This window comes from Salmo trutta, chromosome 21 (genome assembly GCF_901001165.1).
Source record: "Salmo trutta chromosome 21, fSalTru1.1, whole genome shotgun sequence".
NCBI lineage: Eukaryota > Metazoa > Chordata > Actinopteri > Salmoniformes > Salmonidae > Salmo > Salmo trutta.
Window position 1 is genome coordinate 27,795,060 of NC_042977.1, and position 17,540 is coordinate 27,812,599.

The window sequence follows — 17,540 nt, forward strand, 5'->3', positions numbered from 1 at the left end:
GCGACCGCCACAGAACATACGTGTTTATCGCGCTGTCCGTGTTGCGGAAGCTGCAACATAATTACAGCCGTTTCTGACTCAAAAAGTTATGTTACCGAAATCCCTCATTTGTTTAGAAAAAACATTCCCTAGCTCTCTTTAGGTGACACATGTATGCATCGCATGCACGTGACCAAATACCTATTCTCACAGGACTAGTATTACTAGAGAACATTGGTTATGGACTGCAGAATGTCTGTTATTCCAGAGGACGATTCGGACAGGATTCGTTTTTCCTAAACTGCCTCCTGTAAATCGTATTTTTTTCCAGTAAATTGACAGTTACGATGCAAGCCTGGAGGTTTTTATTCTAGGCATGAAGATTAAGTATTTTAACATGTCCAGGTGGTAGGGCCACACACAACTCGAGCTTGGTTCCCAAGTTTCTGAACCATACCAAACCATCTTTGGTGTAGCGTCACCATAATATTTGAATTGAGGAAGCGTGATCATAATGGTTAGGATATTTTAGCAGTCTGCAGTAGATGTCCTAAATGTCCCCCAGCTTTCAGATGTGAGCTAAACAGTGCAATTTCACTTGAGATGAGTTTTAAAGCTTTGGATGAGAAAGTGAACTTATCCTTTCTGAACTTTTAGGTCAGTTGTATGCTGCTGCTTTGTGAGCTTTTAACAGCAAGGTTTGCTTTAAATACATTTTTCTGATGCATTTGGCAATATTCAATTCATACGCACAAAAGCATTCACTGTGAAAGATGATATAGGCTACGTGTAGGCCATTCATATATAGCTTATATGCAGAATTGAGTTAAATCTATCAAATCAGTTATCGTTTTTTTGCGTAAACCGCTAGCAACACCTGTCACTCAGACATTACTTTCAAAACACAGGGATCTCGATTTGCACGGGACTAGTATTATCAGAGGACCTTGGAGGTCGCCAAAAAACAGTAGGTTTTTCTGTCTGGAATTGTTACTCTTCTGTCATGTGAAAATGACTGCCATGGCAGATTCGGACGGGACTAAAATGAGATGTGGTGTTTTGTGCTCTTGCACAAAATGTCATTACCCGACCTCCCCCAGTAAAACAAATCCTTTCAGAATAGGGAACTATAAGGCTTGACCTATAGCATATCAATAAATTGGTTGTAACTAACTCTAAACACCGTAACACGTGATAGAAAAATGGATGCAGAGGACATGACAAATAAACTCTAAATGGGGGAACGTTTACTGGTGGCTCATGAGGTAAAGGGAAAGTCAGATGTGTGGAATAAATTTGACTAGTTGTGGAAAATACTGGAGATGAAGAAAAAGAACGTAAGGAGAAGGCTCTGCTTGCATGTTATGTGTGCCAAACAGATGCTGTATAGAATACAATCCCATTTTTCTGACCGTTTGGAACAATGTAAACACAAAATAAATTATAAGCGTAGCGGAGTCTAACGTTTTTGTTGAGCCTTTATTACAGCAAAGACTAAAGTTGCATACATTCGTGAATGCAATTTCCGAAATGGAACATTTTATTTGTTTAAGCTAATTATTCAAGGCTCGCTTTATTTTATATTAAACCTAAAATGCTTGATTGCATTTCAAATCGTGAATGACTCGTATGCTGTGTGATGACATGAACAAATGAGTGAGTGATTGATACAGTAGTGATTGATACAGCCTATAGAAGTATTGAAATGAAGGCCTCAGTAAGTTACGGTATTAGCATTTCGCCTCACTAGCATTAACATCTGCTAACCATGTGTATGTGACGAGTCAAATTTGATTTATTAAGACTAAACAGAATGCGGTCTTAGGCCTACAGCTCAATGGTGGTTATACAAGGCTGCTATAATAAGCCTACTAATGATAATGACATTACTGAATAATAACAAATATCAAGAAAAAGGAGCATTTATTATTAATATTATATATTTTCTGGACAGTTTGGAACAGCTTAAACAACACAATACATTATAAATAGTACCAGACGTGCTGTTCTAATGAAAAAAAAAGTGTAAAGCCTTTATTAAAGCAAATTTGTGGAATTGTTGACTAAATGGGGTAAGCCGTAAACCACATTCAAAGTCATGTTATGTCTCATGTTGTCCTTAAACATTTAGTTATGTAACCTAAGAGTCATGTTTTCCCTGATATGCTCGGCAGCGCATTCAGTAAGTGGTGACCATGGCTCTGGCTAGGAGTCCATTGAGGTCGTAAGCTCCAAGGCTGATGTATGACTTCTGATGCTCTGATCTGCTCTCTTTTCCACAGTCTGATATGAAATGAACCAGATCTTTATTAAGTTCAGTCAGTGCTTCACACACTCCCTGTTCCCACTGCCACACCCAATGCAAACACTAGACTGCCTTTCTGGTAGTGATTCATACACTGAAAGGCATGTGTGTTTCTCTGTAATGTGCTTGTATTTTGTAGTTGATGTGTGATACATGAAGTTAGTGTTTGCACTGAACTGGTAGTAACCCATGTTCTCATTTTGTCTCAATAACCAGAGGCAATAGATGCATCACCTTTTATTCATCCTCCCCATTTAGGTTTCCATTGGAACCATCAAACTTGCCCCAGTCTTAATCAGTGTTTAACTGGAGAGGCAGTGTCTCATTTTGGTAACCTAGTCCTGCTGCTTTCAGCATGCAACTGGCACATTGACTCAGCTGAGAGGGCGGGAGCCGGTCGGACGATCAGGGAATGTTTGCATGTCATTTATTGGCTGGGGTCGGTCACCACAGCGTTAACTATGTGAGGGGCAATGACAGCCCTGCTAGGCATGGCTGTCATCTGTTTCTCAGGACTGAATAGCAGACAGCCAACAACCCCCCAGCCATCCTCTCTCCACAACTGAGGACTGGAGATGTCTGGAATGAGATCCACGGCTAAATTAGATCCGGTGAACTAGGGTTGGCATGCCCGAGGGATCGGGAGGCATTTGAGGCCTGCACTTAAAGTCCTTCTCCAGTGACTTTCACCTCATTTATCACCTGATTTTTACAGGGCCCTCCATAATTACTGGCTACCTATGATGCTTATCTGATGTTACATAACAGCACAGCATACAGGGCCCTCTGTAAATTATTGGCTACCTATGGTGCTTATCTGGTGTTACGTAAAATAATAACATACAGTGCCATCTGTAATTGTTGGCACAGTGAAGTATTTTTTTTCTTCTTTTGGCTCTAAATGCCAAAAGTTTGGATTTGAAATCAATGACTGAGGTTGAAGTTCAGACTGTCAGCTTTAATTTGAGGGTATTTTCATCATATCAGGTGAACCGATTAGACATGACAGCACTTTTTGTACATAGTCCCCCCCCCCATTTTAGGGGACCAAAAGTATTGAGACAAATTCACTTAAGTGGCTGATTTGAATGGGATCCCTTCCATTTGGGACTTCTTTTATTGTACTGATAAACAACATTTGCATAGAAGTAGCTTTTTTATTTTATTTTTAAGTGCGTGCTCTCTCTTTAACCAGTATTGACGTCATTCACGAGCCAAGATGGTGGCGGCCCAGATTCAGTTCCCTGAGGCAATAGATCATCTTTGGTAGAGATGTGAGAGACCAATTTTTTTTTAAAGTGAACTAATACAGTTTTGGTTGCAACCTGCTTTGAAAACTGCTTATTTAGCATTAGCACAAAGTACTAGGGTAGTGAATTGATGATAGCTTCAGCTGTAAGCTAGCAAGAAAATTAGCCTATAAAGCTGGAAGCTACTGGTAGTATCTTGCATCGTAAAGTGTTCTAGCCTGTATGGAAATAGTTTTTTGCGAACAGTAATACGTTTAAACATTTCTCCATGCCGTGTGGCATTCTTCAAGTGTGTTAAACTTCTGTGCATCATGAGTGGGGAGCTAACATGATGTAGCCCAGACTTCCAGTGCAGGCTAAGTGCTTTTGTGCTATAAAGGGGGCATCCGCTGTGCTGATACAGTTGAGCTGTGAGACACATTTGACAGAAGTACCGAAGTAACAAATTCTAGTACCAAACGGTTTTTCATGTTCTAGTATTTTTGGCAGTAGTGTAAAAATACTTTAAAGTACTAAGTTGTTTTTTGGGGTATCTGTACTTTACTATTTATGTTTTTTTACTTTTACTACACTACATTCCTAAAGATAATGATGTACTTTTTACTCCATACATTTTCCCGTACATCCAAAAAGTACTCGTTACATGTTGACAGGAAAATGGTCCAATTCACACACTTATCAAGAGACATCCCTGGTCTTCCCTACTGCCTCTGATCTGGAGGACTCACTAAACACAAATGCTTTGTTTGTAAATTATGTCTCAGTGTTGGAGTGTGCCCCTGGCTATCCGTCAATTTAAAAAATAATAATAACCCTTTGTGCCATTTGATTAATATAAGGAATTTGAAATGGTTTATACCTTTTACTTTTGATCCTTAAGTACATTTTAGCAATTCCATTTACTTTTGATACTTAAGTATATTTAAAACCAAATACTTTTAGACTTTTACTCAAGTAGAATTTTACTGGGTGACTTTTACTTGAGTCATTTTCTAAGGTATCTTTACCTTTACTCAAGTATGACAATTGAGTACTTTTTCCACTACAGATTTTCGGTATACCATCCAACACTACATTAGACCAACTCCTTGAATACCCCATTCCTTGGAGTTTGCTTTTGTCTCAAAAACACAATTTTGCTCAAACCGTATTGTTTTACCATTTTAGTGTGTGTATTTTACTGTGTTTATACTCCGGATATCGCTTATCAACAGTAAAAGTAAAATAAAATCGCTGGTGGAAGTCTTTACGTACTATTGTCATTCATAAACTCTTCAATTGTAATAAAAACAAAAAGAAGAGCTGTCTGATTCAAAGATGGCTTTTACTGAATAGCATACATATTTTTACAGGTAGGGGTGGATCAGCATAGTTAGGCCTAACTTACAGAAGTACCCGCATACTACATAGTCTAATTATTCTCAAACATTCCATGGATTTGAGTGGAATGAATGTAGGACAAACACCTCCACACAAACGGGGAAGTAGTGCTGGAGCCAGGGAACAACAGTTTCAGCTGGGGAAGACACGCAGTCGAAAACCTGTTTGGCCAGTTACTTCCCACCCAGCTGACTCAGGTGTCACACAGCTGCACCTGCAGCTCAGTTTCACAGCAGCCATTCTGCCATTGGCTCGTTCTCCCATGATAAGGTTGAGCCCCTGATGTCTTTTGTCCATCTGTTCTGTTCAGCATGTGTTTTGTTGACCACAATGCTCAAAAAGATCCCAAAGGGTTCTGTTGCTCCATTGATGTAGCCTACATGTTTAGCCCCAGTAGACCTAATAAACATTCAACTGATTTTATGAACAGAAAGATGCAGCAAAATACCAGTCTCAACATGGTAGAACCCTTGAGGCTGTTGATTTGCATAACTTATAAGCTGTTAAACAAAAAGTTGTTAAAGGTATTGAACGTTCTTCCTGTATAATGTGTTGCTGACTGACTGTGTTAGAAATCAGAGGGTTTGAATGTTTGTGAAAAGTAAACTGGCTCCCGCGTTGCTTCTGCAATGTGTTTGAATCCATCAAATGTATTGCTTTGATCCACAAAACAACCATGAAATGAATGTCCTAATCAAAATGACTTGTGGTTTGTTTTTTGGCTGTGGATAGGATGTTGTCATGTCAGAGCGGAGGCAGTTTGCTGAAATATCTCAATTTAGCCATTGAATTGGTTGGCCCGGGTTGGCTTCGGTTAGCATGTAGCTGAATCCATTTTCTGACCTCTACTACTTATCACATTTCCCCAGGCAGCAGCAGGGTTAGTGTGAATGCTAGCTCATCACATTCCTCTTATTGTGGGTGAAGCTCAGGGCTAGGAGGAGGGACGGTAAGGGGGGTGGAGTTTTTGGTGAGTGCTGTATAGGGTTGCAAAATTCTGGGAAATTTCAATACATTCCCTTGTTTCCCAAAAATCCTGTTTAGAGTATTCTGGATTTCCTGCTTCCCTTCTGATTGCGGGAATCCTGCAACTGGGATTTCGGGAAAACCCAGGGAATTTATTAAAAGTTCCCATAATTTTGCAACCCTGGTGCTGCATGAGGCCAGGGAGAGGGGGAGGTTTCAGGTTGAGTAGGAGAGCAAGCAAAGCAGGCAGGGATTGACTGTTTGAACAGTGAGTTTCCTGAAAGTTGTTCTTTGACTGGAAATTTGAGCTTGGGGAGTGGGAGGGAGAGGATGGGAAAGGATGGGAGCTGCACCACAAAGGTGTGAGGCTATAAATACCCACTAAACACAGCAGTGGGTGTTTGAGGCCCCAGGCTCTGCCCTACTCTACAGTAACACTGGAAATGTGACACCAGCACTATGGCACGATGACTCTGTTACAATTACTCACTTAGATGACTCTGTTACAATTACTCACTTAGATGAGCTAGCGCAGATGAGGTAGCTCTAACTCCTTGGTCGAAGTACTGGAGGCGTTTCTGTGAATTTCCTCTAGATCCCATGTTTTTGTTGACCTAGCTAGTCTAGACACATGATGTCAATTTAACTTCATTATTACTGTTGTTTATGAACCATTATTCAGCAGGATACAGAACATAGACAAGACACTGAGTCGTTGCCAGTCTCGTGATTTATTTTCCAAAAGGAATACATGTATTTATACAGCATATGTCGATTTTGGTCTCTGCATGAACTTTGTACTACTTTCATGCAGTCCTTGCCTTTTCTCAGTGAAATATGAGTAGCTTAACTCTGAACCACCTGCAGTAGATCTTATTTCAGTCTGTCATACAGTTGTGTTCAGTATAATAGTAATAATAGCATCTCTCTCCCCGTCTCCCGCCTGCCTTTCCTTGCTCCCCCCTCTCTCTCTTTCTCCTTCTCCCACCAGACTAATGTGCCAGAGTGGGGTGAGCAGGGGGGTTCCCCTGCAGGCCTGTTCAACCTGCAGGGAGAGGAGGAACCCTTCTCGTGGCCAGGGCCCAAGACACTCCGTCTTCGACGCACCTCTCAAGGCTTCGGCTTCACTCTGCGCCACTTCATTGTCTACCCACCCGAGTCAGCCGTGCACTCGTACCCCTTCCCGGTAAGCACCGCATTCAGGGTTACATGAATATCCCAAAGCTCTTCCATTTAGTTTATTGAATTTTGCTGTAGCATTTTGTATGATGACATTAGCTAGGTTTCCATCCACTTGGCAACCAGATTTTCATGCGCATATTCAAAAATCTGCATTAAAAACAATATGTGCATTTTCCCACCATAAGTGTTTCAATCAAATTGACCTGTTGCGGCTCAAAGGCTGTGCTTGATGACATAGTGCACATAAAACAAACTTTTGCTGTTAAATTCCCATGTACCGAATAAAAAATACAAGTTTAAATGGGTTTCCATCACATTTTCAAATGTGCGTTATGTTGAGAATGTGCCCGCTCGGGTCTTGGCACATGCTCTCTAGCCAACAGCTCACAGATACAGTGCGAGTAGGATATCCTTCATCCCTCAAACTCAACTCGGGAACTCGAAGCTAGTTCCATTGCATTTTTTTCATTGTTTCCCTCTAATCAGGGACTGATTTAGACCTCGAACACCAGGTGTGTGTGTGCAGTTAACTATCAGGTAGAAAAGAAAACAAGCAGGCTCCGGACCACATGAGATTAATATGGACAAAATAGCGAGATTATTTAGATTTGTCAAAAGGCAGCCAGGCATCGATCGTCATGTCTCCAGAATAAGACCCTCAATATTTATAGGAAAGGAGCATCAAGCTCATCACCATGCACTTTTACCAGCCTGTGAAGTTCATCATAACTTGTTTCATCTGTAGCATAATAAACGGCATGCTTTCCCGAGTCGTAGTGGGAGGACCACACAACATTTCATCGCGTGACTCCAAGTTTACTTCGATATGATGGTTATTATTTCAATATTTGTGCATTAAGGCATTTCCATTTCTTGTGTAATATATTTTACAGACTAAAGAGCCCACCTTGTCTAGCATATTTTGTTTAGTCAACATTTGTCAAGTTTACTGACAAATTAGCTGTTTCCATCAGGCCTGTTGTTACATTTTATAACCAACGTGTATTGTACTCGCATAAAAAGGTTGGATGGAAACATGCTTAATGTGGAAGAAGTTGCAACAAAAGAGTGTAATTCCCCAACCAGAATTTCCATTGAGTAAAACGAATTGATCCCTCTAAGCAACTTTATGACCCCTCTTAACTCAGAAATCATCATTGCTGGTGGTAAATAACATTGATCTTGTCTTTTTACAGGAGGAAGAGCATGGCCGCAGAGGTAAGCTGAATGACTCTACCTCGCACACAGTTCCTTCCTCCTCTGTCTCTCCTTCAGTACTGCATCGTCACTCTGCCTCCCGCTTTGTATGATTTTTCCATCTGTTGACGTAGCTCTTTTACTTCCTTGTTATGCACACGGAACAGGGTAGCTGTTGTGTTAAGGTGACCTTTGTAAAGGCCTGACTGAAACGGTTTGGCCAGCATCACCACCTGTTACTGTCCTCAACTGACCTTTATCTAACTCCACTTTGATGTCACCGCACAACAAAAAGTTGCCCAAAGCCCTTGTTTTTAGGTTTTTGCATTGTTCCTGTGTTTGTAGGTGTGTGCACTTGTGCATTGGTGTTTAGTTACTTTTAGGAAACTAGTCCTGTTGAAAAAAAATGTGTAACCCCTGACCCATTTCACCACACATCAGTTACCCAAGGGTTTTTCGTGTGTGTAGGAGCATACCGGTGTTTGTTTTTATAGCACACTACTTCTGTTAAATAAAGCTCGCCGTCTCAAATGCTCAAATGTTTTGCATTTTTTTATCAAATCATGCACTCTGCGGAATCAGTTTGGCCTGTGGTTTGCTCTTCCAGTGTGTCTCCTCCTCTAAACACTGCTGTGGTAGTAGGAGTGTGTTTTACATCTCCCTGTGCATTGTTTGTGTGTTTGGTATCTGTTTACTTGACACCCAGCGTCGTAACACGTTGTGACACAGTCTTAATCATGTCATGTCTTAACAGCTGACATAACTTGTCATAATATGGTCATAACCAATGTTCCCTCTAAGCTGCGGGCGCGCAGTAGACCCTCACAGCTCCCCCACGACTGCCATGCAGAAATATCAGCCCACGGAGCGAAGGACGAGATTGAACTTCACTCAACTTTCTAGAGCAGTGGTCAACAACCACACCATCGACGGGTCTCATCTCCAAGGCATTCCTTGTCGATCACCAAACATTTCTGTAAAAAAAACAAACGATAAAACCCAACGACCCAACGTTTCAGTGTGTTCCAATTTTTATTTTATTTGTCTTGGGCTGTTGGCGGTAGGTGCACCCGATTCAACAAACTGTTGACATTTTGAACCGTTTCATGTGTTTGAAGTAGGGACGCACACTATATCGGTGAACATATCGGAATCGGCCGATATTAGCTAAAAATGCCAACATGTCTAGTTTAACGCCGATGTGCAAAAACGGTGTCAAAGCTGATGTGCATACCTATATAACGTAGGTACATGACGTAATGACTCCACGTAAAATGTTGCACTACACGTGCAACACAGCATTCCTAACCTAGCCCACAATGTCTGCTGTGTGGATCAAGCAGTCATTTGAAAGACTAAGAAGATTTCAGCAAGATAACGCCAAGGCGAAATCCATTAATGCCAAGATAATGGAATGTATTGCCCTTGACAATCAACCGTTCTCTGTCGTGGGGGATGTTGGCTTTCGCGACTGGTCGAGCACCGGTACACACTACCAAGTGTGCTATTTTTCAGATGTTGCCCTACCAGTATTAACTTCAAGACATACGATGGAACACTGTTGTGGTCTTTGCGTGTCAAAAAATATGCACGTCAAATATGATCAGAAGAAACTGCAATAATTTCATTATTCTTGATTTAGGAATCCTTGAGAGTAAGTATTAGCTAGGTAGCCACTTGTTGTTCGCCTATTGAAATTGAATTATTCATGAGAATAAATAGCTAGCCAGCTACTTAACTCTGTTGCCCAAAGCTAACGTTATAAGCAGCTGGCTAGTGAGGCTCAACCGGACCAGGTTATGTGATGTGAAGCTAGCCACAATAAGGATTATGCACAATTGGAATTTGCAGTTTGCCTTTAAAATAAAAGTACCTCTTTGAAAGTGATGCAGAAGGTTACAATTGGTGGAATCATGCCATATTTAGACTAGATAATGTTAAACAAGGTTGGAATGTGAAGCAACGAAATGGGGTATCAGTCTACTTGGTGACACACACAGAACACAACTGTGAAGAGTTTACGCAAATAGTAGCATTGTAGCTCTTATTGCAGGACTGTGACTTTGTGAAATCACCTCCCCAGTCAGCCTATTGTGTGTGTTGACATTCATATTGCATCCATGGGCTAGCTATCTTTTTTTTTATGACCAGCTCTGTAGGTGTGCAAGAACTTTACCAGCGTCATAGCATACGTATCGATGAGTCGTTGTGACATGAAATACGAGTGATTGATTACACTAATGTGTAATAACTATGTAAAAAATGTATGAACGCGTTAAATTATGTGACGTGCAGTCATATTCAGGTCCTGATTGGTCAACAAGCTTAATTGGCACGTCAAATAGTGTTTTCACGTATCTTTTTTGACACACAAAGACCCAAACGGCGTTCCATAGAAATCCTGGTTGAGAATGAAACGACTAAACAAATGAACAACAAAACAGCACAGCAAGTAAGTGAAAATAGGTTTTGATTATTTCACTGGTAATGGGGACATACGTAAATGCCAACAAAAATAAAAAAAATGTGTGTGTGTGTGTGTTTGTAAGCTTTTTAACTAGGCAAGTCAGTTAAGAACAAATTCTTGTTTACAATGACGGCCTACCCAGGCAAAACCCGGTCGACTCTGGGCCAATTGTGTGCCGCCCTATGGGACTCCCAATCACGGCCGGATGTGATACAGCCTGGATTCAAACCAGGGACTGTAGTGACGCCTCTAGCACTGAGATGCAGTGCCTTAGACCGCTACGAGTGTGTGTGTGTGTGTGTGTGTGTTAACTATTTAACTGTACTTTAATGCCTAAAAGGCTGCTAAAATTCTTTATATCAGATATCGTTTTTTTTGGCAAGGGAAATATCGAATATTGGTATCGGCCACATGTCATATCGGTGCATCACTAGTTTGAAGGCACAAACTCTGTCTTTCCAGCATACCCAGAGAGCAAATCGAGTGCACTATAGGCCTACCGCTGGCCAATGGGATGGCTCAGGTGACAGTGTCTGCGGTAACATAGCAGGCATAAAAGAAAGCTACAGTAAAGTTGATACTGTGACATTTCAAAAACGTTTAAAACCACTAGAGAGACTGTCAACAAATACAGCAAAGAGCTGCTGTTTTCATGAGTGAGTTCATGTTTATTCTACACTTTTCCCACCCAGCGCTACAACAAGCACTGAATGAGTAGGAAAGTGTATCTATAGGCTTGCGTTGTTATTGGCTTGGGTCTTTTTTTAATGTTGAGGAATATTTCCCTTTCTCTGTTCATAGGAGTAACAAATAGGCAGAAATAATGCGGTGCGACTTGAGTTTCGCCATCAGTTGGAAGACTGTCCCTTTTTTTGCAGTGTCAGCGTACCCTCAGTCTGCTGCTCTCTCCCTCCACTGAGCTGACCATCAGATGCAGGCGCCATCAGCCCAGTAACATATAAAGCTTATGATTTAAAAGTAAGCTCACTCATCTGTGCCTCACAATTAATACAACAACGGATCTATTACTGGTGTGATCATATAGCCTACCTCAATACATTGTTTTTGTAAAAAAAACAAAAAACTATGCAACAGATTTTGTTATAGGCAGAACGCTTCGGAGTAGGATTCTATTCCATTGACACGCACTACTCAGCCTGTACTCTACACAGACTGGTGCGGCATAAACAAACAGAGCTTCAGTAGGCCTATATGTAAATAGACTATTGCCATATATGGATCTGTGCCGTTTACTTTGACCTGGACAGTGTTTACAGCAGGAGATGTGTTTGTTTTGAGATCAAAGCGAGAGCTGCATGTAGCCACGTGTGCACATGCACATTTTGTAAATATCCTTTGCTACTTGGTGAGTTATTAGCCCAGTTATAGATCATTTGTAGTCAGCAATAGGGGAGTGATTACTTCCTTCAAGAGCACAACATATACATCCTTGAAAAGCAAGTCAGGTAAAGAGCTTTTTTGTCTTAAAGGGGCAATGTTGTAGTTTTAAGGCAGGCTTAAATAAGCTAAATAGGCATTTGTCCCATTCTCTGTAATAATGGAATGGGAATAATAATGCATTTTTGTGAAGTGGGCTGAATGATATAACAGCTATTTCCATGTTAAAATGTTATGGGAGGCATTTTCTCCATAGTTTCTGATGGTATGCCACTGGTAGGCCTACATTATGGTTAGATGGCCACAGTAGCCTACTTGGCCACTGTTAACACTGTAAATTTAAAGCGGCCACAGCCTCAGTGTTCGCTGTAAACACCCGCTGGAAGTTGCACAGAATTTTCACAACATTCAAGTTTGTGCTCAGCAGATCTGAAATGTTCTCAGTGCTGAATTTTTTTGAGGGAACATTGGTCATGACCCATGTACTTACTCCTATTGGTACATGCACTATATATACAAAGGTATGTGGACACCACTTCAAATTAGTAGAATCGGCTATTTTAGCTTCACCCGTTGCTGACAGGTGTATAAAATTGAGCACGCAGCCATTCAATCTCTGTAGACAAACATTGTCAGTAGAATGGCCTTACTGAAGAGCTCAGTGACTTTCAGTGGCACCGTCATAGGATGCCACCTTTCCAACAAGTCAGTTTGTCAAATTTCTGCCCTGCTAGATGCTCTTGTCAAATCACATTTTATTGGTTTCATACACGTGATTAGCAGATGTTATTACGGGTGTAGCGGAATGCTTTGTGGCAGAATGGAAGCAAGTCCCTGCAGCAATGTTCCAACATCTAGTGGAAAGCCTTCCCAGAAGAGTGGAGGCTGTTATAGCAGCAAAGGGGGGGACCCACTCCATATTAATGCCTATGATTTTGGAATGAGATATTCGACAAGCAGGTGCCCACATATTTTTGGTCATGTAGTGTATAGTATGTTATTTTATGGCTAGTTATAATGCCTACATAAGTGTCAAAACCCACATTTATTCAAATGTTTTTTTTTTTCCCTGCCAAGAAGTTCTTTCGTTTTGAAAGTTTGCTTCTTAACTCCTTTGTTGTTGTAATGACTTTTTCATTGTTCTTTTTGTTTTTCTTCATATTGCAGAAAATACACTGACACTGTCATGAAGCATTATGACCATCCTTTTGTCAGGGGCTAAGAAAATGCACTCTGATACTCAAGAAGCATTAGACTGTCATAATCATAGGCCCGTCACATATAGTGCCTTCGGAAAGTTTTCAGACCCCTTAACTTTTTCCACATTTTGTTAGGTTACAGCCTTATTCTAAAATGTGTTAAATCGTTTTTTTCCGTCATCAATCTACACACAATACCCCTTATTGACAAATCTAAGACAGGTTTTTAGAAATGTCAGCTAATTTATATGTAAATATGATATTTCAGTTTTTTTTAAATAAGTATTCAGACCCTTTACTCGGTACTTTGTTGAAGCACCTTAGGCAACGATTACAGCCTTGAGTCTTCTTGGTTTAGACGCTACAAGCTTGGCACACCTGTATTTGTGGAGTTTCTCCCATTCTTCTCTGCAGATCCTCTCAAGCTCTGTCAGGTTGGATTTGGAGCGTCGGTGCACAGCTATTTTCAGGTCTCTCTAGAGATGTTCGATCAGGTTCAAGTCCGGGCTTTGCTCTGTTCATCTTTGCCTTGATCCTGACTAGTCTCCCAGTCCCTACCCCTGAAAAACATCCCCACAGCATGATGCTCCCCCGACCTGGCACCGCTGTGGTCGGATGGTGCCAGGTTTCCTCCAGACTTTACTCTTGGCATTCAGACCAAGGAGTTTAATCTTGGCTTCATCAGACCAGACCAGATAATCTTGTTTCTCAAGGTCTGAGAGGCAGTCATGTGCCTTTTACTGAGGAGTGGCTTCCGTCTGGCCACTCTACCATAAAGGCCTGATTTGGTGCAGTGCTGCAGAGATGGTTGTCCTTCTGGAATGTTCTCCCATCTCCACTGAGGAACTCTGGAGCCCTGTCAGTGACCATCAGGTTCTTGGTCACCTCCCTGACCAAGGCCCTTCTCCCCCAATTGCTCGGTTTTGGCCGGGAGGCCAGCTCTAGGAAGAGCGGTTCCAAACTTCTTCCATTTAAGAATGATGGAGGCCATGGTGTTCTTGGGGACCTTCAATGCTGCAGAAATTTTTTGGTACCTTTCCCCAGATCTATGCCTTGACACAATCCTGTCTCTGAGCTCTACGGACAATTCCTTCGACCTCATGGCTTGTTTTTTGCTCTGCCATGCACTGTCAACTATGGGACCTTTTATATAGACAGGTATGTGCCTTTCCAAATCATGTCCAATCAATTGAATTTACCACAGGTGGACTCCAAGTTGTAGAAACATCTCTATGATGATCAATGGAAACAGGATGCACCTGATCTCGATTTCGAGTCTCATAGCAAAGGGTCTGAATACTTATGTAACATAAGGTCTTTCTGTGTTTTTTTTTGTTTTTAAATTAGCAAAAATGTCTAAACCTTGTCATTCTCGGGTATTGTGTATAGATAGCGGATTTAAAAAAATCCATTTTAGAGTAAGTCTGTAACATAACAAAATGTGGAAAAGTCTAGGGGTGTGAATCCTCTCCGAAGGCGCGGTACACATGCCCTTATGTCAGTCATCAGTCAGAAAGAGGTTGTTTTGCTCCTGAAATCTGCTCCTGCATTCATCCCAGTCATCAGCAACCAAGCATTTTGGTAGGTGCATATCTGCATTTTGGTAGGTGTCAATTTGTGCGCAATTACAATGATTTAATATGGTACATTTTTGAAAATTGTACTAAGCGTAAACATACTGTTGACAAGTAGGAATGTGGAATGTTTTGCCTTGTGTGGTAGGTTTTGTAAATTTTGATAGTCTTATGTAGGTTTCATGATCAGTTTTCATAACCAGCCTAATTATAGGTCACAACAGGTTTAAATGTGTCATGATGGTGTTATGACATGGTTATGACCGTGTCATAACATGTTATGATGCTGGGTGTAAAGTGTTACTGTGCAGAGGAAGGGGAGGAGACAGGCTAAAGAAGGATTTTTGAGCAATTGAGACATGGATTTACTATGTGCGCCATTCAGAGAGTGAATGGGCAAGATAAAAGATTTAAGTCCCTTTGAACAGGGTATGGTAGTAATTGTCAGGCGCACTGGTTTGTGTCAAGGACCGCAGCGCTGCTGGGTTTTTCACACTCAAGTTTCCCACGTATATCAAGAATGGTCCACCACCCAAAGAACATCCAGACAATTTGACAAAACTGTGGGAAGCATTGGCGTTAAAATGGGCCAGCATCCCTGTGGAATGCTGCCGACTGCTTGTATAGTCCGTGCTCCAACAAATTGAGGCTGTTTTGAGGACAAAGGGGGTGAAACTCAATATTAGCTAGGTGTTCTTAATGTTTTGTACACACGTACGTACAATCCTGTTCAGAAATGTTAAAGTAAATTGTTTATCTATGCATAAGGTTATTTATTTTAAATTAGAAACCCACACACTGCTCTTGCTAGTGTCACTTATTTACATTAAAGCTTTTGTATCGGCCTCTTGGTCTTCCTCAAAAGCTCTGTGGAAATATGCTAGAATTTCTTTAGACATGATACATTCACCAAAGAAAGATGGTGGAATGTCTAAATTCTCCTCTGAAGGATTGGATGATGTAGGAAGATATTTTCTGTTGAACATACTGTAATGGAGAAATACGATGAGCTCTTTGACAGCCAGTAGAATTATCCAGAGAGCGAGATCATCACTTCCATGACTGGGCCTCACGCTGTCTGGCCCTCAGTAAGGGCAGGGGGAAATATGAAGGTACCCTGGAAAGACTGACTGAGGACAGACATGGGGACCTATTGGCTTGCTCTGCTGTGACCCAGAGTAGTGAACACGGTCTAAAATTAACACCGCCTACTAGCCAAATGTGGGTAGATTTGGCATTGGCAGGTAAGATGTCCATTTCACCAGCCACGTTGGCGGGTGGTCAGGGCTTCACAGTGCGAGCATTTCAATCGCATTTGTGAATACAAATAGTCAAGTATGATCACATTTATAGTAAAATAAATGCGGCAGTAGCTGTTTCGAAGTATTCCTGCCATTTTGTTTCATTGCTGGTAAATTTAATCGCACTGTCAAAGAACTACGAATCCTATATAGCCTATTCCACCTCCCACTGCAACACTGCCTGGCTGGGAGTTGTGTGCATGTGAAGAGCTGCGCACAGGCATACAAGTTGGTGTAATTTACTTGAAACTGAAGTGAGACTTTGTCCTTGTGTTTCTTGGCTATTTACATTGTTTTGTTTGCATTGTTTTGAGTTTCAACTGCTAGAGAGGAGAAGAACGCTTCTACTAGTCAGACTCAATCTCACAGGCACATGCATGACTCAAGTCGGTTACCACAGTGACCTCCCGCCCTTAAAGGGGCAGGTGAAAATTTGTCTCATCTGTGATATTTTGGTTAAAACACTCGTCACAAAAACAATTAAACAATATACCACATTATTTCTTACTAGTAATACATTTGTTTCAGAAACATCACAAAGCATACTCAGCTGTTTTTTTTGTGTGTGTTTTGTTGGTGTAATTGAAAAAAAATCAATTTTGGCAAGCAGTGTTTTCCTCTGGAAACTTTTCCCACAGTACTAAAAAGCTTGGTTCTGGTGACTTTTTGAAGGGAATGTGATACAAAACGATGCGACCGTGTGCTTTAGGACCATGCGGACGCCTCCGAGCAGTCGGATAGTCTGTTTGGAGTGTATTTCTGACCGACCTTAAATCACTACTTTCAGTTTGCATTCATCTGTGTGCTTGTTTCAGTTTGCATTCATCAGTGTGCTTGTTTCAGTTTGTTTCTGATGTCACGTAGGTTACGTCTTCGATCTCTGTCATATTACAGTATAATGTATATGTGGCATATGATATTCCCAGATACGTGACTGTGTCTATGGAGACTAGTTTGCTGACTGGGTTATCCCAGGACCACCATTGTGAATGAGAGGGATTCTCTTTGTTTACCACGTAGAGGCTGAAACAAAGGGCGCGTTCGACATTGTAGCCGACTTTAAAGGCGAGTCGAGACTGACAAACCTGGCATCATAAATAAATACTCTATATTATTTGTAGATCAGTCACTAACAATTTACTCATGATACATTGCGGTTTTGATGCTCTCAAACACAGCCAAAGGCTTCATGAAAATGCCTACTGCTGTGAACCCGGTGTTGCATCATTGGAGTCTCCCGCCCCTGACTGACTGGTGGATAACACATGCCTCTGGTGCACCCTCTACTGGCGATTCCATTTCATTTGACTTGATGCATTCCATGATTCCCTGCTGGGAACAA

The 17,540-nt window shown here is 41.3% G+C and overlaps 1 protein-coding gene across 2 annotated transcripts in view; it reads left to right on the forward strand.

Moving 5' to 3' along the window:
* The window catches only part of LOC115157099 (rho GTPase-activating protein 21), a 66,909-nt gene that overhangs the window by 7,781 nt on the left and 41,588 nt on the right, over window positions 1–17,540 (forward strand). For both annotated transcript variants that reach the window (XM_029705028.1, XM_029705029.1), the window contains exons 3-4: window positions 6,872–7,066; window positions 8,259–8,280. In XM_029705028.1, coding sequence (XP_029560888.1) covers window positions 6,872–7,066; window positions 8,259–8,280 — 217 coding nt within the window. The remainder of the gene's footprint in view (window positions 1–6,871; window positions 7,067–8,258; window positions 8,281–17,540) is intronic.